The sequence below is a fragment of the Filicampus tigris genome, chromosome 2 (genome assembly GCF_054856515.1).
Source record: "Filicampus tigris isolate MCC_2025a chromosome 2, RoL_Ftig_1.0, whole genome shotgun sequence".
NCBI lineage: Eukaryota > Metazoa > Chordata > Actinopteri > Syngnathiformes > Syngnathidae > Filicampus > Filicampus tigris.
Window position 1 is genome coordinate 15156443 of NC_141218.1, and position 26622 is coordinate 15183064.

The following is a 26622-nucleotide window of genomic DNA, read 5'->3' on the forward strand; positions in this document are numbered from 1 at the left end:
GCATGGTAAGTTGATTGGATACTCTAAATTGGCCCTAAGTGTGATTGTGAGTGCGGATGTTTGTCTCTGTGTGCCCTGCGATTGGCTGGCAACCAGTTCAGGGTGTCCCCCGCCTACTGCCCAAAGACAGCTGGGATAGGCTCCAGCACGCCCCGCAACCCTTGTGAGGAGAAGCGGTACAGATAATGGATGGATACATTTGGTTTTATTTTCACTTTTCATATGCCCTATCCCAGCTGTCTATGGGCAGTAGGCAGGGTACAACCTGAACTGGTTGCCAGCCAATCGCAGGGCACACAGAGACAAACAAACATCCACACTCACACTCACACCTAGGAGCAATTTAGTGTCCAATCAACCTACCATGCATGTTTTTGGAATGTGGGAGGAAACCAAATTACCCAGAGAAAACCACCCAGATGGTGGTGCTGAATGACAGAGCCACACAGCAAAACAAAGATGTCCCTCATAGTGCTGTGATCATTGTCTGATATGTTTTGTTGTTTATAAAAATAAATGCTTACAATTTTCATGCTTTTTAATTGACTATACTCTTTCAAATCTGGTTTTCTATTTTGTCTGTATGTTACAATCCTGTTATAAAGAATTAATTTATATACATTTTTATTTTGTTTATTTATTATTATTTTACAAAATCAGAAGCTAAATCTCATATTTGAAAACAGTTTTATATCTGGCCCTAATATTGATATTTAGAATGTTGAGCAATACGTATGTTTGTAGAATCTAACTTTACATGTTGCCACAGTATTATTTTTTTCCACTGTAGAAAGTGAAAAAAAAACCCCACATTAAAAAAACTGTTCCTAAGGCAAAGGGAACTCATGAAGAGAAATGAAACAAAAACACAGTAGGTCTTTACATTTATGAAAAATGCCACAACAATCATGGACAACGTCAACAGAATGCTTGTGAACATGATTTTGTCAGTCAAATTTGTAGTATATGCATGAGTAATGGGTACATAGAAACAATTATTTATTTATTTATCAAGAGGATGTTGAGTATAAGAAATTACGGTAATCCTACAGTTACTGTAGTAACCTGCTGAACTCTGTCACGAATATAAAGGGAACATAAAACAAGAACCGATAGTAATTTCTTGATATTATTCTTGACATTTTACCAGCATATACCACTACTCATTTCTATATATCGAATTGCATTATCCTTTTTTTTTTTCACAATAAGAATTGATTTCAGAAGTGTGGCGGTCACAGTTCTGTTGCACAGAACTTTAAACAGTGTCCAGTGTGGTCAACCCATCCTTTGAGAGCTTCTTTAATTAATTTGTGTTAACTAGAGTGCGAGACACAAAGAAGATTTCAGACACGGGGCGGATGTGTTAGTTTTATTAAAATACATAGAAAACTACTTTGTGTGTTTCTTATATACTTCCTAGATTGCACAATGTACAACAGCACACAGAAAGCAAGTTTATACGGTGCCTGACAACCTAACATGACAAGGGATTCTATGAAAGCTTTAGATTTAGGAATAATGTAAAAGTTGTGCAGACTCAAATGAATATTTAAGCTAAAGATGTGCTAAAAAAACACAAAAACGCTCAATTACACAATAGTTCAACTCGAGTTCTATATTCAGAAGCTGTGCAAAGTTCTATTCATCTTATTCCATTGCTTATGGATGGGCGTGTTCAAAACTATATTACACATTACAGTATACAGTGATTTTGCACAATTGCTAAAAACATTGTCTGTTTTAAGTGAGCCTGAATAGCCATTTACATTGAACCGGCTTATTGTATAGTTGAGTAGTGAGATGCAAGTGGCATATGAAGCAGAATGGTGTCAAGTACATATATGTGTATTAAGTATAGTGAGGGTACCCCTTCTCAATAGGATGTTATTGTACAGAGGAGAGGCGTGTTAATTGGATCTCTGCTACATGATACCCATTGCAGGTGTGTGCGTACCTACAGGATCGGCATAACTAAATGTAATATGTTGCGGTTGGCTCTGAGTGGTTTTCAGTATCCAACACTGTCATTTCTTCCTTAATTACTGTGTGTCCAACATAGCCAACAGAAATGTCAAATTTTCATTACAACATTTAGCTCCATATACCGACCGACATAGTACCATTAAATCAACCATTGCTTTAAACTATGCACTCTACAGCACGCGCTAATTGACAAAATCTCAAAATATTTTGTCCAGAGCGTATGCATGTATGCATGTATGTATGTATGTATATATATATATATATATATATATATATATATATATACATATATATATATATATATATATATATATATATATATATATATATATATATATATATATATATAGTGTGTGTATACATATATATATACATACATCCATACACATATACAGTATATATATTATATATTTAAATTTCTTTTAAATTATTACATTTTAAATATATTAATCTTTTTTCACAAAATGTTACTGTATATAACTTTCTATGCAGACACAACTCAAATTTACACTACCTATAAAATATACTATATTACTGACTTACTTGTTTTGATAATATACTAACGAGGTGATTAGCCCTGTCTTACTATTCTATTCATTTGTGCATTTTGGTTTATCTTTACATTTCAGAGCAATATACACAAGGCTACCTCGGGGCCTGTAAACATGAGATGGAACAGCTGCGTTGCAATCTTCATTGCTGAGTATCCATTGCACATTCAGTAAAAATACGTATAAACAATGAATGAATTCATCATGAGCTTGTTTTAGATTTGCTCATAATCCCGCAAGAGTTGTCTTTACTTGGCAGGAAGAACTTTGATGGGTCGAGTGAGTGAGCTCATGTTATTGGTGTCGGAGGACACTTGAGGGCTAACTGTTTTTGTCGGCAGGCTGCTTGAATGTCCCATCGATTCTTCTGCTGCGCGAAGGAGCAAAGTATAGTTAATAGCTACTTCCTCGACTTTTCTTAACAGCTGCTGTCTTTGAGCCTCTGTGCGAACCCCTCTGACCAGTTTGATGAAGGTCTGGGTTAAATCGCACAGCACTTGAAAGCTGGCTGTGACAACCGCAAGCATACATGTTGGGCTTTTTTCCACGCTGGCCACTCGCCGGCAGGATGCTCGGAATTCTTTGAAGCGCACTGCCAGCTCCTGCTTGTACTCTGCAATCCGCGAGGGCTGAAGACGAGCCTCACCCTCAGTTTGCGGGCTGTTCGCACACTGGCGTAGGATGGCAAGTAACTCATTAGCATCCAACTGGGCGTTTAGGAAGCCATCAGGCAAGCTAAAAGATTTCCCCTGTAGAGCCTCAACCCGCGCCAGGCTCCCCTCCAGTGTGCCGCAAGCTCTCAAGTCAATCTCTTGTGCCTGTGGCTCTTTCTCTGTGTCTTCTTCTCCACTGCAGTCTTCCGCATTAAGAACCTGCAGGGTTTTGCTGACGACAGGAAATGTACTTGAGTCAAGCTCCATGCCTGGAAGAACCTGAAGGGGAATCGAGTATGAAAGCTCGTCCTTCTCACTGCTCTCATCTGCTGCCTCGCATTTCCGGTAGCAGAAACAGAACGAGCAACATTTATCCTTGTCATCGCCGTCTTCGCTGGGCAACGTCAGCAGCACCTCCCCGCTCTCTTCTTTACTTTCGCACAGCAGCTCATGGCTCTGAATATAAAACACACCTTTTTTCCCCTTTCCATCCGCCTGATGAGACTGCGTATGAACTGGCTCCACCGGGGTCGGCAGCCTTAATCCTGTGGCTCTGACTCGCTCCATCTCTTTCTCAAGACTCTTAGTTTTGGGCTTTACCTCTGCGTAAACAGGCGTGTTAGTACTGTTATCCAACTCTCCAATGCTGTATCGCCTCTGGAGCTTCTTATTTGGTGGTGCTTCCACATAGTTTGTTTGTGAGGTACACGCGGGCAAGCACGCGCCCGGCTCCCCCCGCGGCTCTCTCGACTCAAGGCTGATGGAACGTATTCGTGCGGTCTTGACCTCTAAATTCTGAGATTGCCTGGTGGCGCCTTCACTGTGAGGTGCTTTGGAGACGGTTGGAGGGGTCTTTGCCGTAGTTCTCTCTCTGCCTCTATTTTGCGTTTCCGTTGTGGAGCCAACTGGTGTATCAGGTAGTCTCATACCCCTACACATTCTCTTACAGTCGCAGCTTCGCCGCTGTTCTCTAGAGATACCTGGTGCTTTTAGGACAGGGCTGGTGCGTATCTGGCAGGCACAAGGAGTCCCTGAGGGTACAGGTGAGGATCCTTGGGGCAAAAATTCTGCCTGCGAGGACTTGGGTTTCAGGAGCTCTTCTAAGAACTCCAACTCATATTGACGAACCTTTTGCAACTGAGCCCTTCGCTCATCAGTTTCCCTTCTCATTCTCGCTGGGAACGTCGCTGAAAGTAAGTTTCTAATGCTCAAAAAAGGGGCAGTACGCTGGGACTTCCCCTTAACACTGCCCAATTTCTTTGATTCTTTTGTTGGTAGAGTAGATACTCTCTCTAAAGAGGGGCTTTGTGTTTCGTCTTCTAAATTTGGCAATGACTTTGTGGCACATATCTGTGATTCAGAATGGGACTTGCCAATGGCGACATCTAGTGTGCCCTCAGCTCCTTCCTTTCTTTCTGATGTCAGAGGAAAATGAGGGGAGTACTTAGTTTGTACTGTAGGACTAGGTTTTGTCAAACTACATTCTACACTCACTTTTACTGTATTTTCTTTGCTATTAGCCATAAAGAGGCCTTTTGCGCGAAGACGTTCATCATCGGTTGGAGATGAGGTTTGAAACACCACTAGCTTTTGAACCTGCGGGTCTTTAATCCTCAACTGGGGCCCAGGTTCCTGTTGCACTGGGCACGTGCAGAAGAGATCATCGACTGGCAGAAATTCTGTCGAACTTGAAGGCTTCATGGTCTCGCTAGAGGCAGTCTCGGCGTCTTGGCACATATTAGTTTGGGAAACCTTGGCTGAGGCAGTCCTGTCCACGGGTAAGAGAACAGATAAGGCTTTGTCTGTATTAAGAGGTGGTGTTGACTTCTCCTTTACGCTATTGAGAAGATTTCGCCTCTGTGTCTCCCCTGAAGCACTGGATAGCTTTGGATCTTTAGTGACTGGAGCGGAAGGTGAAACAGACACTTCAAGTTCTTCAGGTGATTTAAGGAGGGGTTCAGGGATGCTTGCTTTAGTCGAAGCAAAGTTTGCTTTCATTTCTGGTGTCTGTTCATTTGGAATGGTATCTTGATTGCCTCTCTGCTCTGGAACAACACTGACAATCCCAGAGTCTTGACTGGGGCTGACTTTAAAGGGAACAGTCTTACTGAGGATTACTTGCTTGGGAGGACATCCAGCACGGATCTGACCCACAGAAAATGCCCCTGTCCCTATTGTCTTTGCCGTGCAGCCCGGGAAAGCTAGAGGAAAATCGCGGCGGCAGAGGCGGCTTTCCTTATTGATATGGTGTGCTAGCAGGTAGGCTTGGTTTTGGTTTTGCTTCATTGCTGAGACCATCTCAGAAACATCTGTCAGTTCAGAGGAATTGGTCTCATGTCCTGAATCCAACGACGATTCTGGTGTAATAGCAGCCAGAACAATAAGCCCTGAGGAGTAAGACAAAAGCACATTAGTAGGATGATTATGACGCAATCGAAAACATATAACGAGATGAAGTAACTATTACAAATGCTTTATGTCATTAAGGCAGAAATTTGACCAACAACTTCTCCACAAAATCCCTTAAGGATTCAGTTTTCGCCCCTCTCAGTAACCACTGCATTGTGGGGCTTTCTTGGCCCAGAGAGAGAATTGTGCCTTTTCCGTGCAATGCATTTGCTTGACAGATGTGTCAAGATAAGCCAGCATTCTATTCTTGGTAGAAAGTAATAATCAGTAGGTTGACTTTTGCATGGAGTTGTTACCGGCTGTTGTCACTTTTCAAGACTTTTGTCTCTTGTCTCAGTTTTAGACTAATTTGCAGAGTTAGTCGGTTAGTTAGTCACCAATTTGTGACGTTTTATGCTTAATATTTCCACATTTTATGTGTTTTTGCTGCTAATAAGAGATTTGGCTGACAAAACAGAGGGGATTCTACTCTGCAAATGTTCAGTAATGCGATAATCAGATTACTATTGCTGAGGTGTAGACCAAGGGTGTCCAACTGCGGTCCTCGAGGGCCCCTATCCGGCATGTTTCAAAGGTCTCCCACCAGCTCATCAATAAGCTTTGATAAGCTTGATAACGATCCTGATCATTTGAATCAGGTGTGTTGGAGGAGAGTGAGATCTAAAATATGCTGGATAGGGGCCCTCAAGCACCGGAGTTGGACACCCCTGGTGTGGACCATAGCAGGACTGAGGTTGTTGACCTGCAGTCTGTGTTGGCTGCTGGTGGTGATGGGGGTAGTCCTCGGAAGCTGCCAAAGCCTCTAGAGCTTGTAAGGTGGATACCAATGCATCGTCAAGTTCCTGTGCATGATCTCGGACTGTTCTCGTGGCGACGTTATCAATAAGTGTCACAGGTACGTCCTCCTTAATAGGTTGCTGTTTCACAGTGCTGGCATCTGTCCTGGCACCAGTTGGAGCCTTCCTCCCTCTCTTTGAGTCATCCTCATCAGAGCTGTTGTCTCTGAAGCCAGGTGGCGGGGCGGCAATCGCAGGTTGTGGTGGTTGCAGCTTTTCGCCTCCGTTGCGTGGCTCCTCCTCCTCATCCTCTTCGTTCCCAGGAGGTGGCAGGGCCATGAGATCAACGCCACCCCCATTTTTGGAAGCGCAACCACTCGAGCAAGTTTTTCCTGTGCTTCGGCCGCTGCTCACTGTTGTTGACAAATCCTCGTTCCTGTGCCTGTCTTTGCAGGAGTCACAGAAGTACCGTGGTGATTTTTGGGTTTGAGCCAATGTTTGGGCACGGATTCTGAATCCGGCATTTTCCACCTGTGGGCTTGGTGTCACCACAGCTACCTCCTCTGTACTCTGCTGCGTAGGGTCTGACTTGGTTCGGGGCCGCTCAGTAGCCCCCTGGGAAACAAAGTTCTCATTGATGTCAAGCTCAGCTTCAGGGTGTGCTTGGAGCTCCTGAAACTGTTGTTCTTGAAGGTGGAAATGGCACAGACCTAGATGCTGAGACTCTGCAGGTGCTATGGCCCTTGAAGACCCTGACTCCCTGTGCAAGCTTTCTCTCTCGTCCCCTCTCCGCCCTCCACTTGGTAAGCCGGTTGGCCCAGAACGTGGGTGTGAATGGTGGGAGCTTCTGTAATCTGGGGATAGAATTGTCAGAGCAGTGAAGAGTTTGAGGCATTTCAATTAAGTTTATTTTAAGAAGATCCAGATGGGAAAGCGGAGGCGGACAGCTGATGGTCTCATGGGGAATATTTGTTATTTCAGAGATGGATGTTGAAAGTCGAAATACTTTGGAGTTTCGAGGGTTAGATTCGGGTGGAATGTGATGGTATGACAATCCTTCTCGTATGCAGACTACAGGTAGACACAGCATAAAGCGGTGGATTTGTTCATGCTCCAACAAATGTTTGTGATCACAGCAAAAGGTTTCACACTGGAATTCTGTAATGTCATGGCTGGCTTGCTGGAAAAGGAATGAGTATCTCATTCTGATGAGCCAAGATGGTGACAGACAGCGTATGGTGCCATGGGATGTTGATTCAACCGTTGCCCGGTATTTCAGTCCATGAAATTTCAAGCCAGCAAATGTTGTATACATCAACCAATATACTGTATTCTGACATTGTGATTTGTTTGATGTGAGACAATCATTTTCAACATTTTATATAATGAATTATGTTCTGGGGCTGAATTTTAGTATGAAATGAACCACTGTAGAATAAGAAGCCTTCCCACATACCTGTCTTGGTCAGATGAGACTGACCAGAGATCCTGAAGTAGATGTTCCTTTTTGGGTCTACAAACAATTTGTAGTAGCCAGAGATGAGGCATGCAAAGTTACTGGCATCTGGCCATTCCATGAGCAGCACCAAGGGCTGCAGGGGTTGCAGGTAAGAAAATAACGGTAGGAGTGTGTCATTGTATTTAATACACCCCTTGAAACAAAACTTGCAAGACTGTGTCATACCTTTCCTTCGTGGATTGAAACCTCCACGCGAGCCACCCCTTGGCTTTCTCGATAGAGCTGGATCTTTGATATTCTACTAAACTCAGTCAGAACTGTTGTCAGGTTGTTTTTCAGGTCAATCACATGACTGATGCCATGTCGAGGACCCACCAGTAATGTTGTGGCTGATTGTTTTTCATCCTGTAGACACACCAAGGAGATTTATTACAGTCATATATTTGAATTTACAAAATACCAACAGGCAGGAAATAGCTCTGATTTAAACACTGCAGTTCTTCTGTTACTGAATAAAAAGACTCAAAATGTACTACCAGTCCAACCGTATTGAAAAGAATTCCTCCAAAAGGTGGGAGGTCATTGAGGACACGCAAGTACTGCAGCTTTCCTTGAAGAGGAGGGACCTGTCAAGAATCATGATAAAACATAAGCTCCATCAACATACCCTCATGGTGGCACTGTTGCGCCACACATGTACTGTAGTAATAAGTGCTTATGCAACAGTTGCATCTCAAGGTAAGCTTGTTAAAGCTATAGGGTTGGCTCTTATCTAGACTTACCAGGCAGACTACAAAACTTAACTATATTAGGTTTCTGTTTCTGCCTCTGTTGTGATTCGTAGTATAATGCCTAGAAAATTGGCAATCAACGTAGTAGTATGAAAAAAATAGCAGACAGAGTAAGATTACAGGCTTTTCTGTGTTTTTAAGCATAGTTAATCAACTATTTTTTCGTTTGAAAAGGTTGACAGTGCCCTCATTTTTTCTTAGCTCCTTTAAAATCGAGCAATCAAGCAAATATTTTCTGTAGAAAGAAATTCCTATAAATTCATTACAATTGTCAGATTTCCCCTGAATGCACCGATATATTTATTAACGCTGCATGCAGTGATACTTTTCCAATAACTGGAATAATATTTCTCTAATCTCATAAAAACAGATCATTTAACATTTCTTTTTACATAAAAACACGCTGACATGCCCTTAAGTGATTTTGTAGCCCAAGATGGATGTTCTTAACAAATACCACTGCTGTCACATTATTGTCACATTATTGTCACATTATAACGCCTCACTCCCTGTATAGGGGGGAGTTCATTTATCATATTATTGCTATTTATACAGCGTGTATGAAGTGACAACGTCAAGTTTTAGCATGTATTTGCCTCAGGTGTAAGACGAGGTGTTTTGTGTAATCAGTATTAGCACCTTGTTGCCTGATGGTGGCGGATGCTGGTAGGTTTTCAACAACTGTGACAGAATCTTGCAAACATTCTTCTCCTTGACCGTTGGGAGCAGAGTGAGTGGAAGAAAAGGCTCTAGACCCCATTCTTTTCTGTGACAGAGAAAAAGTGTTTGGAGAATACAAGATAAATAAAAAACAAGAACAGCATGACTAAGCAGAGTCTGAGAGGGAACTCACTGAGGCTATCTTACAGCTTCCATCGTCAGTGTAACTTAATACTGCCCCACAGTGGATGATTGCCCAAGCTTAATTACTTGGTTGAGGTTTTAAAGAATGCATTGAAAAAATGGCTGTGAAAGTCATGTATTTCTCAGCAAAATGAATGCAATCCATTCACGTAGGCAGTTTGGCCTTTAAAACAATTCCCATTTGAAATGATGGAAAGGGAAAAAAAATTCTAGTGACAAATTGTTGCTATCATGAAACTTTTAATAACTGGACAATACATTTTTAGTGATGTTTTAATATACTAGCCATACTGCGTTGAATGTGAGTCTGCTTCGTGACATAGTATATTCTTGGTTTCCATTTCATTAATAAGGATGAAGATAGATAGATAGATGGATGGATGGATGGATGGATGGATGGATGGATGGATGGATGGATGGACAGATAGATAGATAGATAGATAGATAGATAGATAGATAGATAGATAGATAGATAGATAGATAGATATTCCTCATTATACAGTTTGATTTGTATTCAAGTACTTGCGTCTATCGTTTGCTGAGCTGTTGTGAGGTATTCTTGGGCTCATATATTACAGTGGTTGTACAACGTCAGGGACATGCAACTTCAGAGGATCTATTTTATCAGTCAGCAAAGTGAACTAACTTTCCTTGGCCGAACAGTTAACTAGGATAAAAATAAAAGACGCTTAACATGTTTCGATTGTGAACTTACTCTACGTGCTTCAGGGAGATCTTCTGATTGGGCCTTGCTGAGGACACAGTGATGTAGATATGGAGTGCGGCTAATCGTAACGTGATGTCAGATTTCCAGTCCATGCCAAAGCGCTCCTTGATTACATCATTGCGATTCTGTGAGAACATGATATGTGATTCTTAGAACACTGCTAACTGCAAACAGAGCCATTGAAACAGTGTGACCTTCTTCTAAGTCATGCCATTAGTTTAACTGTTAATTGCTAAAACTTCCAAATTAATAACCATGTTAGATATACTTTAGCGGTAAATGCGATTTTGTGATTGAATGACGTGTCCTAGGTCTGACTCGCCAGAGTGAATTTTAACGTGCATTTGCTAAAATCAGCCAAGATCAAATCATTAAACAAGAAAATGTCAAAGGTGGCAGTGTCATTTTTGTGAATTGATTAGTACAGAGCACATTTTGGTCTGAAATAGAGCAATATTCATTCAAAGTTTGAGGATCTGAAAAGAGACATCTTAATTTAGAAATCATTCAAAATGAATAGCAATAGGGATTTAAAACTGTCCATTCATGGGCAATATAGCTGTCCAGGATATCATTTAACAGCCCTTGGCATAGCCAAGTCTTGGTTAGGACAGATCTCCAACAGCATTATGATACTGACAGGCTGTCCATTTGATCACTCTTCATCCAGTGCTTTACCTGAATGTAGAGGTATTCAAATGCAGCAGGGTCCCGTCTCAGCAGGTCTGCTGGGTCCTTGGGGAAGAAGCAGATGCGAAACAGACACTTCATTCCTTGGAAATAGGTTCTGTGCACCACCTGTGGAAAGACAAAATAGATCTCTCACAATTTTATTTTTGCAGTTGATCAGGGTGGACAACATTTAAAATGCATTACATGCAGTCTCTGTAGTCATACAGTGGAACCTCTAAAGTTGAACACCTCAAAAGTGGGATAATTTGAAGTTCAAACGAAAGCTTTTGAGAAATGTATCATTCAAAAATGAAACCGTTCAAACCATGATCATATGTGAAGTCACATTTGATGTCAGGAAATATTGTGAGACTTATGCTCAGTGAGCATCTAAAACAGGAATACAGTGAAACTATACGGATGTATAATTGCTACGGGTTTAATGGTAAGCCACAAATAACAGTACTTACCTTGATTAGACTTCACGGTTTGGTTCACGTTGGGTACAGTCGGGAAACAAAATGCAAAATACGTTGTTGAGCTTTTGTGTAAACAGGAACAGATTCAATGAAATTTATAATGAAACAGCAGCATCGTAAATATTGTCTTTTAAAGAAAGTTCCACAGACACACTTGTAATTATTTAATAATTATTACAGTGTAAATTATTATGATATTAAAACACTAAAGGTAATCTGAAGACTCAGTAAAAAGCCATAGAAAGTTGTGTTTGTACCATGTTATTTTTATTATTATTTTTTAAGTTCATCTAACCAGAAGTTCAGCTGCACTGTGTTTGTTTATGCACTTATTGTCCATTACCTAATAATGTTCGGTGGGGGAATCTTAACAATTGCCCCTGGATATGTTTATTAGCATTTATTTATGGTTAGTTTTTACCAGAAGACAAGAGAAAATTTCGCAGGCCATATAAAATAACAGATTGTGTAATGACTACAGGCCATGTGTTTGGTACCTGTGATCTAAAGGATTTACTCAGAAATGCGTTTTGCTTTACCTGTCATTAACAGATGGGTGCCAGTTATGATAAAAAGGAAAAATGTGATGATTACCATAGCACAAGAAATAGAAGCCACTGACACAGGAAAATGTCTGGCTGCTCAGTACAGTGATGAGCCATAAAACAAATTCAATATTAGTTACATACATATTTTACAAGGCACATACCAATTTGAATACATTCTGTACTTCTTGAACATTATATACTGACAATATATCAAAGAAGCTCAAGTACTGAGATTTTACAGAAAGCATTAACGGAAACGCAGCAATATTGGCGTTTGGCAGACGTAATTCTTGGTGTGCCCGATTAGTAGATTACACCACGTTCCGTCCACGTTCCACGTTTATTGTGCAAATTATGTTTTTCTCTGATTGAAAAAAAAAAATATCCATGCAAATGGCACTCAGCATAATTTTCAAGTCATCAACTGTTACAAAATAATTTATGTGTTTTTAAACAAACCCCCCAGTGATAACAGTATTTTTCAAAAATAATAATGTTTTTGCTCAAATGCACTGTTCCAAATTATGATGCACAGCAGTGTTCAAAACACGTTAGTGGTTGTTTGTCTGTTGGTTGTGTGTTGACTGTTGAAGGTTACGCAAGGGTCCAGCTTTTAAACTCGTCTTGAAACACGTTTATTCTTTGGCTTCCGACTCAGCGTTGTTTTAGTGCAGTCCTTCTCGAATTGTGAGCGCAATGTCAGTGGGTGCGTGTGACCATCTGCGGTTGTTTGAAAGTGCTCTATAAATATAGTTGAGTTGAGTTGTAAAGAATTGAAAATAGTCATTTGTTGAATTTGCAGCATTAGTATGTTGTATTTACTGAAATCAAAAGCTATTTTCATCGAAATCATCGTAACAGGTCAAGTTTCATTTTAACATAGAAGCTCTTATTTGATAGCTAGCTAGTGTAGCGTCCACATCTGTGTGCATTAGCAATCAAGTATGTGACTGAATTTGCATCCACGATCCAGTAAATCAGGCCCTTTGGGTCTTATCTGGTGTTGTCAAAGGAGTGAGTAGTTTTACTTTATTTTAGTTGTATTTAACATTGGTTCACATCTATTGTCCGACAATCGGGAATGTTAAATGTTACGTATTGCCTACGCAGTTAAGATGGTCATATTTACATTTCCTCCGAAAGGAAAACCGATTTAGGAACAATTTGGGAGGAGCAGATTATGTTTGACTTTATAGGTTCCACTGTATTTAAATACATTCTTTTCAATTTTTTTACACATGTTGTATTTACGTGCGTCAAGGGTTGGTTCTCCTGCAGCAGAAGTAACTTTTGACTCTGGTCGAGACCACCAGCCTCCAGCACAAGGGCAAAATGCTCAATGTAGCGCAGTGAGAGGCGGTCTTGCAGGGAGGAGATCACATCCTGGATGGAGAACAGTGGGAACCGATTAGACCAAAAATTTTTCAACGTAGGAATATATTGCAACAAATACACTTGATGTATGGAGACAATTTCCACCGTGGTTGCACTGTATTTTTATTCACCCCACTTTGTCATAGTGATATCGTAGTGGTGGGCGCTTCCTTATCCTATACTTCAATGTCATATCTGTCACTTTGAGCAATGCAGAGCTTTCTTGTATATTCTCCATTCTGTACAGTTAATACATACTAAACATTTGAGGGATGGAGTCAAACTTTTGCTCTTGGGCAGATTTGTTTCAATGGCCGATGTTTAATTTTATCAGACATGAGAGATCTTGGAGCACTGACATGTTAATGTAGTTTGGCTCCTGCTGTTGTTCTAATTGTGAGCAATTGCTAGCTCTTAAAAGCAAGGACAAACAGTTTTACTGTAGCAACTTGAAGGGTTTGCCGTAAATGACGAAAAAGTCGTCCAATCAACCGGGCCACAAAATTGTATGACTTGTAGCCTAGAATGCTGCAGGAAAGCTATGTCCATTCAACTGTGCATTCTGGTGCGCCATTGATTTAATCCGCAGTATTCTTTATTGATCCACGCCTTCCTATTATGCTGAAATTCCATTTAATTACGCTGACAGGGACAGTTTTCATCTCTCTTTAATGTAAAAGCAGTTTCTGGTTTCCCCTTTCCTCCCCTGCTCTGAGCAGATTCATGAAATCTAATAGAGCCAATTTAATGAGTCTGTTCAGAGATGTCACATTCTTCTTAGAGAATGACATAAAGTCTGACTGAAATTATTTATTGCTTTAGGTTCTTAATCGCATTTGTGAAAGTTTCAGTTTTGGGAAACGAGGAGGACTCAAAAACAGATACAAAATACATTCAGTCACATCGCTTCGGCAAAGACTGATGTTACTTACAAGGGGAGGCAGGGCCCAAGCCAAAGTGGCGACTAATGCTACGTTCAAGATTTTATAGGGAGCCCCCCTTCATTTATTTACATATGCTTACAAAAGATGTAACATTTTTAACATTGCCTTTAATTCATGACCTTATATCACACATTTCAAAATATAAAATGGAATATTTCCATAATTTTCAGGACTCTTTCGTTACTGTCAAACAAATCATGTGAGGGACCTGCTTTGCACATGTAATTTTATTGGGAAAAAAATAACTATAGTAATTTTAATGCATGTGCCAGTGTCCATACCTTTTATCATGTAAAGTCAAAAGAGACTCTTTTTTCCAGTATTTTATCATTTTGTAGTAATATTTATTGGGCATTGCTTTAAATTTAAATGTATCTTAACTGTTCCATGTTCAGGGTCAGTTATTTTAAATATGTGCAGCTTCCCCACTTGAAAGGGTTAGAGTTAGGGTTAGGGTTAGTATTAGTAGTTCATCAAGAGGTTTAATGCCTTACTTTAGCCAATGGCAATTTGTGCATTATGGTAAGTGCATTTGCATTTGAATTAGATTTAGGACTTTGAGAAAAATCTGCAAAAATAACAAGAGAAATGTGTTATTGTTTGTGTATATAATGTGCCGGTTACAACAGAAACATAATACACATATTTTACATTTCTATGATAGCTTTAGATATACTCATGTTTCACTTTTCTCCACAACAAAGGAGGCTGTCACAGTTGTTTTTACTTTTTTAGTATAACATCAAATAGTTAACGTATTTCCATTTTCTTATTGCCCTTTAGTATTTATATATTTTTTTCTAATTTTATTACTCAGCCATGAAATATTTTTATTTTCACGTACCATTTAAAATGCAGCTACCACCATCATACATTTCGAATTATATAGCAATTAAGGCAGGCACTCAAGAGTTAATTCAGCGCAGGTGACACAGTGCATAATTTAGTCCTCTTTCCTTTTGACTTGAAGTTAAGAGTTATTCGTAATAATTCGTTTGGATATAATTACATTGTTGGTTAATTTTCAGCCGATTTCTGGCGCCCCCTAGAGTCTACGACGCCCATCGCATGTGCCTATCTCGCCTAACGGGCGAGCAGGCATCCTCTCGACAGGTTCTTAAAGTAATTATTCTCATTTATGGACCAGTGGAGATAGAATCTCATGAAGAATATTTGTGGTTTTGCCAACAGTAAACCCCTGTGGATTATACTCCAGTCTAATTTATGTTACATAGCCATAGTGGTACTTACCCTCACAGTTGTACGGCTATCAAAGGTAAAGGACTTAATCTGTCCATTCTCCAAAAACACCTTCAGCACATTGGGTATGAGTAGCAAGGAGTCGTCCTTCAGCATTGTCTGAAAGAGATGCAAGGAGAGAATGGTGCTGGGTTACTCTTGATGTAGTGCTCACTTGCAATCTCTGTCAGTAAGAAATCCAGCGTCTGTTACGGTCGGTCAGCATGTCTTCGGTGCATAAAAAAAAAAAATTACTTGCTAAGATAGAAGACATTGACTGCAGACTTGTGTGAGTGGAGGCACAGAGGGAGAGCCAAGGTTTTTGCTTTTACTCAAAGCACTTGTTTGAAGAAAAGTTATAAAGCACAGTGCAGTCCATTCTTCCTGGATAAGGTGATTGGCATCCTCTCTCTGCCTCCTCTTTTTTTTCATCTCACTGGAGGGTTTTTAAGGTATGACTCAGTCGTGATTATGCAGCCATAAAGGACTACGGACGGTAAAGTTTCTTCATGTCTGTCAGACTTTAAGGTTTTTTTAATCAGAGGAAGTCCGGATGCAGCAAAAGAAATCTCTTTAAAGCCACACTGAAACAAGCCTTTTTAAATCTCCTGTTTTGGTTTGTAAGAACAAAATCCAAACTTAATGCGTGACAATTTGTAGGTTTAATGCAACAATGCATCTGACAAAGCAATCTGTGTCCACAACAGATGCCCAGCAGTCTGTTTTTGGTAAATGCAAGTAGTCACTTGGCTTTACCAGCTGTTGTTCTGGGCATCTTCTGTAGCCTACAGATTTCTCGATAATTTAGCTAGAGACGAGGGTGAAGCGTCCCCAAACGTGCTAAGTAGTTTCCCAATCTTTTCATATAGGATCGGACCAATATGAAGGGAATGGGCCAAGGAAAAAAAAAAACCCATTCCATTTTTATTTTATTTTTCTGGGTGTTATAAATTTTGCTTAGTTTCTCAGTGACGTATGCAATGTTGATCTCAAAACGCAATGGAGGCACCAAATTTAGTGCTAATCCAGAGGTCTTGAAGTAGGCCAGCGCTCAACTGAGTGTCATTCTAGTTAGTGGAAATTTGGAGTGTGACGAGAGAACATGGCACTACACTAATTTTCCTCATCTCTCCTTCCTCGTCAACACTGAGCGTTTAACTTGTCAATAGGAGCTTGTGTTCCCATCAGAGGAGGCCGAGATTAATCCGCAACTGTACTTGGTTTCAGTTGTTGCGACAATCAGAGAAACGTCTTTCCACATTGCGTAGCTGCGGATCAAATCGGGTCGATTCCCAAGAGAAGCGGACAATTAGTTTAAGTAAGAGAAGAGATCCAGAAAATCTATTTTTTATTGACAATAATGTTCTCAAGGTGTAATTAAGGAAACTGCCATTTGCACTATGCTGGTATCACCAGGCTGGACAATCTTAGAAAAATCAGCTATAATTAAAGTTCACATTGCCTGTCCAACAAACTAATAAAAAAATCTATTGGGTCTCACTGATAAGAAACTCAATGCTCTGTGCCTTATTTAAAAAGTGTACCAAGAACCAGATATTCTGTAGAATAATTTCTGCCAGTCTGCCTTCTGCGCTGTTACAAAAATGCCCCCAATAAATTAGTGTGAATGTTGAGCTATGCTGTGACTGAGTCACAATTAATTGAGGACTGTAATTCAGGGTCATTACAGCATATAATAGCAATCCACAAATACCACCCCAATGTGCACCATGTTGTCATCGGCGCTTTGAAGCAAAATGAATGCCAATAAGTCCTGGAAGTAATAGCGCGCTATCCATTTTGATGTTTGCGTTCAAATCTGGTGAGCGACGGTGTGGCCAGTGAGAGAATAATCGGAATCATTTTTTGATGCACAAAGCATCAATGTGACAATGCTTGCCTCACAACATTCCCACTATGACAAATAACCACAAGACGAGAGGTCTATGGAGACTTTCAAGTTCTGGTTGCTCATCTGAGGATTTTAAACGGCCTAAAAAGCAATTTATTCAAGGCTAAACTTCTCACCCAAAAGCTTTCTCTTTGTTACACAGACAAACACATGCGTACGCACACGCATATACACATTTAGTGAAGAGTGGCTTGAGAGAGGATATTTGCAGATCAAACAAAAGAAATGAGCTGTGGGAGATTGAGGGAAAGGGCAACAATACGTGTTGGCATGCACAAGTCGGAGATGCAGAAACTTACTGAGTCTGGATCGCTGATGGACACTTGCTCTGAAAAGCGCACTTTCGGCGGGTTCGTTCGCAGACGGGCCTTTTTGGCTGCACTTATAAAGGCAGATTTAGGTGACTGTGGATAAGTAAAGAAGCAACGCACATTAAAGGGATTAGAAAGTCACATAGTGAAGGTCAGTGATAAAAAGTTTTGGCAGTTTGTTGCTGAAAGGCAAAAACTACAATTACCATGCTGGTTTAAATGTTAAACTGTTAAGATGCTTGAACTGAGTGCAAAAAAAAATAACACCCTTTGAGGCCCCAACGCCAGTGGCGACTGCATTTTACGAAGAATGCAAGAATAAGAAGAAATTTACGACAACGTTTGTGGTGAGATTACAATGGTTTCTTTGTGTCTTTTCTTAAGAAGGAGTCACACGGCTTGAAATCGCTATGCAAATTTTGGGGGGTTTGTTCGATCGTCAGTCAGATTATAGGTTGAAATACATTCTACAAATACCGGTAATGTTAGACAACTAATATGAAAGGAGACGGCAGCTGCGGGGCAGAACCCCACCAGATCCAGTATTCTTGAGATTCGAACCACTAACCCCAGAACTATTAGGTCAGACGTGCTAACTACTTGTCCTCTGTGCTACTTGTTTTCCTTGTATTTCATGTTTAATGCAGAGAGAGGATTCAATCACAAAGTTGATGTCCGAGTTGAGTTCATTCCCTTGTTCAGTAGGTGGTACAGTCTTGTCCATATGTTCCCGACATCAGACAGTATGTCAGTACTATATACAGTACATTTGTCTTTGGGTGTTTCTTCACAGCTCTCACAATGTTTCTGTCATCAACTGCTGTTGATACCCTTGGCCGAACAGTTTGATCTCTGTTGCTCTCAGTACACCAGTAGTTTCTCTCTTTTTCTCGACATTCCTGTCCAATGTTTGTGTTACGTTAGCTCTGATCGATTTGCCCTCTTCTCCCAGTTTCAAAGTGGTTTGCTTTTCACCCATAGATAGCTCGCTGGGTTCATGTTTGCCTGCACATGCAGGTGAAACGCAAAGTCAAAAACAAGCACGTTCTAAAGTTTAAGCAATCAATCTAGGAGGCAAGACCTGAGCAACTAGAAAGACCCATCAGTCACATGTTCCAATACTTTTGCTCACTTGAAACGTTTGTGGGTTCAAACAAAGGTTTCCTCCGTCTTGAGTTGTTTACCGCATCTAGATTTAAATATCATGAAATAGAAGCTGGAATTCTGCACTTTTGTCCCATTCATCTTTTGATATGAAACCCAAATGTCTTTAGTATACAACAAAAACAACGGAATTGACCTTGCCATTCCAATACCTTTGGAGGGGACTGTATGGAGTTTCCTTGGTATGCAGTCTGTCTGAAGTACTTGTTTTATGCACCACCATGTTCCCCCAAATAAATTCAACAGTGGTATTTCTTCCTAACTTATAATAAGGTGAAAGTTTCAACTTTGAATCGCAAACACACCCATCTGCATTTTGACCTCATCATTTTACCAGCTCAAAATGTGCAGTTTATTTAGCAAATGACATTTCTCCATGATGGATGGATGCTTTTAATGAACGACCTGGAGCTTTTCAGACAGAGTTAGCCGAAGAGAAATGACCAGTACTCTAATAATTAAGCACCAAATGTGAGGGCGTGCTTGTTAAGACATGCGTGAAAATAAATGATGAGAGCGAGGTACTTCTACGCACCTGATGAGGCTGCAGCACAGTGAGAACAATAGTGTCTTTGCAGCGTCTATGGGGAGGCAACAGAGTAGAGTAGGTTAGGTAATGCCGTGTGCAGCGCAGTGTTTGGAGAGCTCCGCCACTTTCTATCTGCCATTTCCTCTCTGTCCTTCAGCAATAGAAGGACTGACTCGTCCACCATTTTGTGTTAATGTGGTCATGTATGAGTCATGGTAAGAAACACTGTGTTCCTTTCGGGCCACCCTCATTTTTTTTTCTTTTTTTTTTTTACCTGTGTTCCCTTTTACTTTTCACTTGGCCTCACACGTCCCCCGGCCCTAAACACTCCCACCCTCCCTCCTGGGACAGTAAAGGATGCTACCTTACAAGGTCTATGACTCTCTCTCGGGGCGCGTCGCTCACCGTCTCCTCGTTAATGGCCAAGATCTGATCTCCGGGGAGAAGCTTACCAAAGGAAGGTCCGTCTGCAGATAGATGACAACACACAACCAGCGTACGGAGTTAAACACTGAAGTCATCTTACATAACCGTCACTCCTTTTATTACTGGCTTTCTTTTTCTCCCATATGCACTCACTAACCAGCAGAGACGGAGCGTACAATGACGGGCCTCTGGCTGCCTGCAATGAAGCCGAAGCCTTGAGTGGGATGCCGCTGGATGGTGACTTGTCTAGCTGTGGCAGGACTTAGGGTACCACTGTCCATACCATCTTGGCTCTCCTCTAACATTGCAGAGCTAAACACACATGACACAAAATGTGACATTTTAGAGAAGCCCTGACAAATCGTTTTCATGGTATGTTTCAATCTTTACATTTGGTGTCCTTATAGAGTTTGGTATAGAGTTTACCTAGTAGTTGTACATAGTCACCAGTACAATGCAAAAAAATGCACTGAAAAGAAAGGAGGCTGTTGCAAGCATTATGAGAAAAAAGTCAGAATGCTATGAGCCCAAATGTATCGATATATCGGCGTTCATTTGGATCTTGTCAAGTTACAATCGAGTATAAATTTCCCCAAAAATGAAAGCATCATCAGTATTAACAGTTCGATGCAACTTTGCAAACGCTTATGTTGGCTCCTGAGCTGCAGACATAATGTTCTCATAACAATAATACTAGTTATTACATTTTTCTGTTGAAATAGTCTTTGGTCAAATCTGTCAAATTCGAGCATCTCGTATTACAGGGCTCTTCGATCCTGTTCCTGGGGATCCGCTGTCCTGCCTGTTTTCCATTTCTCGCTGCTGCAATACATCTGATTGAAATGATCAGGATCATTATCCAGCTTCTACAGACCTTGTTGATTATCTGATCGTTTGAATCAGATGTGTAGGAGCAGGCAGTACCAGCGGCCCATGAGGAACAGGATTGAAGACCCCTGTTGTATTAGTTAACTTTCGGGTCCTCCCATCAGGGGTCGCCCAAAGAGTCACCCGCATGATTTGTTTGGCCTTCTGGACACAATCAACCCATTGTAATTGAGGTTGGGACCAGAACTGGGGTGCTCGGACAGCTTAGTTTTGAGGTACTGGCCAGGAAGCAAAACCTGGCCAGCTGCTTGATAGGAAGCAACATGTACCACTACTGTTTGCTACCGCTGCATCTATCCTGCTTTAATTTGTAAAGAGGAACGTGTTCTTGTTTAGATATTTTTTGTTTGTTATCTATTGATTGATCGATACTAGACTTTCAAGAAACCTCTACAGTATCCTGCAGTATGTAGTGCTTTCCAGGGAAACAAACAACGGAATCATAACTGAATACCTATCCGAGGCGTATGTGTGTCCATCCTGGACCTCGGCCATCCCCTGAGAGAAGGGAGCAGCATGGGACAGGTTTGCACTGCAAGGCCACACTCTTTTTTCAAAATCATTCACCTGTATAGACGTAGAGACATGAAAAATGACATTGCATCTCTTTCTCTCTGGAGGCTTATCTCTGTTGAAACTGCAGCTTGTTACATGATGAATAAATCTAGTATAAGAAAAATGATAATTGGAAATATGTCTCAAAATCACGTTCTGCAAAATTGCACAAGGTTAGAGTAAAAAATGTACAGATTTTCCTTTGATACATGTGATTAAAACATCTGACACATCAGACCTGCCTTAAAAACAGCTCTTATCAAGGACATAAGACGAGCGAATGCAAATAAAGTATTTAGCGCCGAATCTCTGCCACTGTTGTGAACCACCCGTTCCCTTTTACAGATGCCTGCGTGGGAGGACGTAAGAGCGAGATTACTGTTGGACTGTGTGGCGTGTGTATGTGGAATTGCATACGGCAGCAAAATATGGCAGCAAAATGTCACGAAAAAGTAATGGAAATGTGATGGAAATATGTAAGCGTTTTAGCGTCTGACCTGGTTAGAGATGAAACCGGCTGTGACATTAATGCTTTAAAATGGGGAGAGGAGAAAGACCACGTCAAGATTGCTCAGAGTTATTATGCATGGATGCAGGAGCAAATACTTTTGTGAGTGCCACAGGCAGACAACAAACTGTCAGTAACTGGAGGCTGAGTTCTTTGGTCAATAGTTTATTGATTTAAATTCTTGTCACTTGTAGTTTATGCTAACAGTGGCTTACAAGGGACACGGCTCATCTACAATTCCAGTGGCGCAGAACTAATCTCTCGCTTGTGTCTCATGAGAGACCATTTATCTTTGATAAATTTATTTTTAATCCCATGTACATGATGAAAAATCTATTAACCATTGTAGGATTTGGAGGGAAAAAAAGTGTCATTAGATAATAAACTACTCGACATTCATCCGTCGGTATCTGAGGTGAACAGCAGTGACGAAGGCTGCGTCCCAGCTGGTACTGCCACAGAAAAATGAAAATTTTGTTCGACAATGATTACTGCCCCCTCATCTATTATCCACTTTCTATTATTCTGTACAGAGGTACTTGACAGTGCAAGTCTACCTACATTTCTTTGCCCTTTCCTTTCTGCCCCTCTAATGAGTTTTAATTGCCATCTGCTTCCCTCTCCAGGTTATGGGAGGTACCCATCTGGCAGGCCTTCAAGGAGATGCCAAGGATCGCTCACACATCAGGTGTGTGTGACAACTGTGTGTCACTGTGAATGTCAGTAGCATCTTGAATTAAATCCTGGACGGATGAGACTCAGGCTACATCCGCCCATCCGTCTATTTTCTAGACTGCTAGCCCTGATTAGGACGAGGCCACTCAGAAATGTGTCTCTTGGCTTAACGGTTACTGCTCCGGGCGCAAGCAGTCAGTGAGGGCGGCAGGTCTTCTCTTAGACCCGTTACCGCTTGTCAAAGGTGTACCTCAGGGCTCTATTCGTGGTCCAACTCTTTTCAATATTTGCATCAACAATATAATCCATGCTATTGATACCTGAGTCACAATTATTTATACTTCAACAGGAAATTATCATTGAATTCCGGGAGTGATATTCCTTCAAAAAATGAATATTCATACACAAACACAGAAACACATACAGTACATACAGGCAGGGTTGTAGATTAACTTTTTTGATCACCAGCCATTGTAGCTGATAACTCTCAAGTCAATCACAATTTCCACAAGCCCTTTTTTTTTTTAACTCTTGTTCCACTCTTTTTATTTCTCATGCTGGTTGCACCCTAGACTGTCACGTGAAATATCGGCATTTGTGTGACCAGTGTTGGGAAATTTCATATTCTATGTGAACACATTCAAAGTTCTGTTCACAAATTTTAAAATGAATTACTTCAATTCACAGTTCATAATCGGAACATTTTGAACTAAGTTCACAGTTCCAAAAATGAACTTGTTCATAGTTCTATTTTTTTTAACAATATCTTGCTGCGAGCCATTTCCTTCAAAATATTTCCCCAATGATGCCATCCATTCAGTCCACACTAGTAGACAGCTGCAACCTTTAGACCACAATCTCATGACAACAAACTTGTTACTTGAATGCTCTTTTTTTTAAACGAAGAATTAAAACAAAAACAGGGTTGTAGTCTTTAATGTGCAAGCACAAATGCAATCTAAGGTAGGAACCAGGCTGAGGTAAGAAATAAAACTAAACTTCCCCTCTCATCTTGAGGCGACCCACCAGAGATTTCCTGTGAAACACCCACCACCCCTTGCGAATTCCGATGGGAACAGGCTTTAATGTCTAATACAGTACCTTCAAGGGAGTAACAAACAGTAACTTATCACTTACTATTCGTCGCCAACCAATACAGATTTCCCGTGTGAGGTAACCAACATCGGCTCATTTTTATCTCCCCCTCCAAGTTCCCATCATTATTTTGATGACGCATGCGCAAGGCTCCATGGCTTGGATTGCCAAATTAGTTGTTTATCACCCTTATGAAGGCTTGTTTACTGTGTGTTTAGCCGAGTTTTCTCCTGGAGGGAGTGGCGGAGCTAGAGTTTTATCCTTGCGGGGGTTATGGGTGGGCCAAGGCTATCTCAGGGGGTCCGCAAAAAAAACAAACAAACAAAAAAAAAAAAGTACAAACCCCCCAAATTCTTCAGTAAACTCTGATAGACATTCGAATAGGTTCTCTACGTAGAATATAGTGAAATGTGGAAATGAATTATTGGAAACATCAGAAAATACCCCAAAATCAATTATCTGTCTTCGGGGGGCCTAGGTCTTTGTCAGTGGCCGACGCCCCCCAGCCGCTTTCCCCCCGCAAAATGAATTTTAACCTGCATTTAGCGGGTTGGCGGTTGTTGATTTAGAACCTTGCATACAGGTAATAATACTAATACTTTTGCTCTACATCTAACCACTGTCCTAGACTATTTTGTATGCCACCGGGGCATCTAGCAAGTACTTTTACAAATACAGTTTGCTTAGGGGCTTTTTACTGAAGCAGAAATGAAAGGAAACTGCTGTGTGGCTTTATAAACAACATTGAAATTCCTGACTGACTTTTGAGAAGACGTGAGAGAGCAATGAAGGTTGCCAGGGGACACGGAGGCAAACATATCTACCTGGCAATAGCAGCATCGCGCAAATGCCAAAAGGGAGGACACTGAGGAACTCTGTCAAGAAATGATCCCCAAGGGCATCAACAGGTCTGCGCGTTGCTATGACTACAGCTCTCGGTGTAGCTCATTGAAGCTCGTGGGTGGATGAGAATAGCGATGTGGCGGCTGCATCTTAGGGAGAGATCACCAGCTGCTTTGTGATACCACGTAACAGCTGTGGCCAGATTTCAGCGCGCCCCTGGGCACGGAGGTCAGGGTGCCTGCTACACACTGTGCCCCCTTGTGTGCCAGGCTGCAACTGCTCCCCATGGCCTCTGGGTCAGGTAACAATAAATGACCTTCACTTTCATTTCTTCCAGGCCTGACAGTTTTATCATCATTAGCTTGCATAACAATAAATAAATAAATAACAGCAGTGCAGAATATGTGATCAGTGGTGACCGTGACAAGGTGACTCTGGAGGCTACATTAATCAGTCAGTCAGTTTGCGAGTCCTTTAATCAATCTCTTTTGCAAAGCAACAATAAACAGAGTAAGTATCACATTATATATTATGGGTTTGTGTAGTGAAGGTATTGGCTAAAAATCATTTCCAACGCAGGCCATCATCCTTCCATTTTTTTATAGAGATAGATTGCCCTCATCGGGGTGTCGGGTGAGCAGGAGTCTATCCTAGTTGACCTAGGGCGGGGATATAGGGAACAACCCGGACTGGTCGTTCAGGGCACATATAGACAAACAAATAGAGGTGCAACGATTAATCGATTAGTTGACAACTCATCAATTATAAAATGTATCTAGATCAAATTCTCTCTCTGTCTCTCTCTCTCTCTCTCATACAGCCGGCTCCTACCAAAGCTGTAAATCATGTTGGTCCAACCGCAAATAGCTGATAAGTACTCAGTAAGAGGGCGAACTCGGACACCTTTGTTGGTCCACTGTGACGTGTTCGGTAATTTCATCGGTCAGATGTGACAAGAATGGGTACATCTATTGACGGCTCTTCAGTAAAATCCATGAATAAACCGCATCACATTAAAAGTCGCAGGGTTCTAAAAGTAGCGTTTTATAATCTCAAAAATACGGTACTTAAGGACAAAGTATTGGAAAACTAATAGTTACAAATAGTCTGTCTGTAATTCATGTCTTTATTGTTTTAATCGTAAAGGAAACAAAACAGAAGATATTTCATCCATTATATATTTTGTTATTAATTGGTCGCTTAATCGGGTATCCAAATTTTATTCTGCCAAATGTTAGTATAAATAATAATATATAATAATTGCCTTCAGCCCCAAAAAGTTGGTATTTGTCGGGCCCTAATTAAAACATGTTATATTTAAAAACCTGGTTCATCAATGAGTCGCCAAAATAATCGACACATTTTATTATTAAATAATTGTGATATACATAGCCCTACAACCAAACTTTCACATTCATTCCAAGTTACCTACCGTGCATGTTTTGGGGTTGTGGGTAGAAGCCACAGTACCCGGAGGAAATGCAAGCTGTCCAAATATGTGTGTATATATATATAATATGTGTGTATATATATATATATATATATATATATATATATATATATATATATATATTTTTTTTTTTTACAATTTACTGATCAAATATAAAGTGTTGAAAATGGCTTGCTCTCTTTGATGATGCAATTGTAATTGCTCAACAATCATTCCATTTTTTTGTTTCCTAAAAAGCGATGGTTTTGGAGATGCGAGGATTACGTATATTAAAGTACTAATCTTGTTCGTTTACTCAAATTTACTTTATTTTTAAGTTGTACCTACTGCCATTTAGTGGGAAAAACATTTAATTATTCTGCCTGTTGCTGGAATAAGATAGATGAAAGATTTTCAATTGGACAATTTCCCACAGTACACCAAATTATCTCTCATGGCACAGTGGTCGGGAATCACTGCACTGGACCACCGTACTGCCTGACTTTGAATGCAATCAAACTGCTAATTAGGTCTGTATTCGTTTGCATTAACCCTTGACCAAAGTTAAGTTGCTAATTGGCTGCTGTTGACAGTGTGAGCCACCAAAATACAAACATCATTGGGCCAAACCTTAAATGCACCCTGAGCAAACACAACAATGCGCATGCTTTTTAGAGTCACTGTTAAAACACATCATACTTTTTTCTTATAATTGTAGTTGAACTTTAAGCTTCGAACCTAAAGGCACACATATCTGCAAAGAACTGAGGAAATAATGTTAAATGTTCATAGCCGTAGCTTGCTGTGGACAAAAT

General features: G+C 40.7%; 1 protein-coding gene across 2 annotated transcripts in view; it reads right to left on the reverse strand.

Moving 5' to 3' along the window:
* Positions 1 to 2355: 2355 nt before the first annotated feature.
* The window catches only part of frmpd3 (FERM and PDZ domain containing 3), an 82399-nt gene continuing 58132 nt past the window's right edge, over positions 2356 to 26622 (reverse strand). Inside the window, exons 3-17 of one of the 2 annotated variants that reach the window (XM_086024023.1) lie at positions 21157 to 21269; positions 19972 to 20126; positions 19753 to 19855; positions 19395 to 19440; positions 17684 to 17788; positions 15485 to 15592; positions 13167 to 13298; positions 10895 to 11014; positions 10205 to 10341; positions 9265 to 9391; positions 8371 to 8460; positions 8060 to 8239; positions 7832 to 7967; positions 6342 to 7229; positions 2356 to 5577 (exon numbers count right to left, since the gene is read on the reverse strand). In XM_086024023.1, the coding sequence (XP_085880149.1) occupies positions 2786 to 5577; positions 6342 to 7229; positions 7832 to 7967; positions 8060 to 8239; positions 8371 to 8460; positions 9265 to 9391; positions 10205 to 10341; positions 10895 to 11014; positions 13167 to 13298; positions 15485 to 15592; positions 17684 to 17788; positions 19395 to 19440; positions 19753 to 19855; positions 19972 to 20126; positions 21157 to 21197 (5160 nt within the window). In that variant the 5' untranslated portion in view covers positions 21198 to 21269 and the 3' untranslated portion in view covers positions 2356 to 2785. The remainder of the gene's footprint in view (positions 5578 to 6341; positions 7230 to 7831; positions 7968 to 8059; positions 8240 to 8370; positions 8461 to 9264; positions 9392 to 10204; positions 10342 to 10894; positions 11015 to 13166; positions 13299 to 15484; positions 15593 to 17683; positions 17789 to 19394; positions 19441 to 19752; positions 19856 to 19971; positions 20127 to 21156; positions 21270 to 26622) is intronic. The other variant, XM_086024024.1, reaches the window with a different exon arrangement.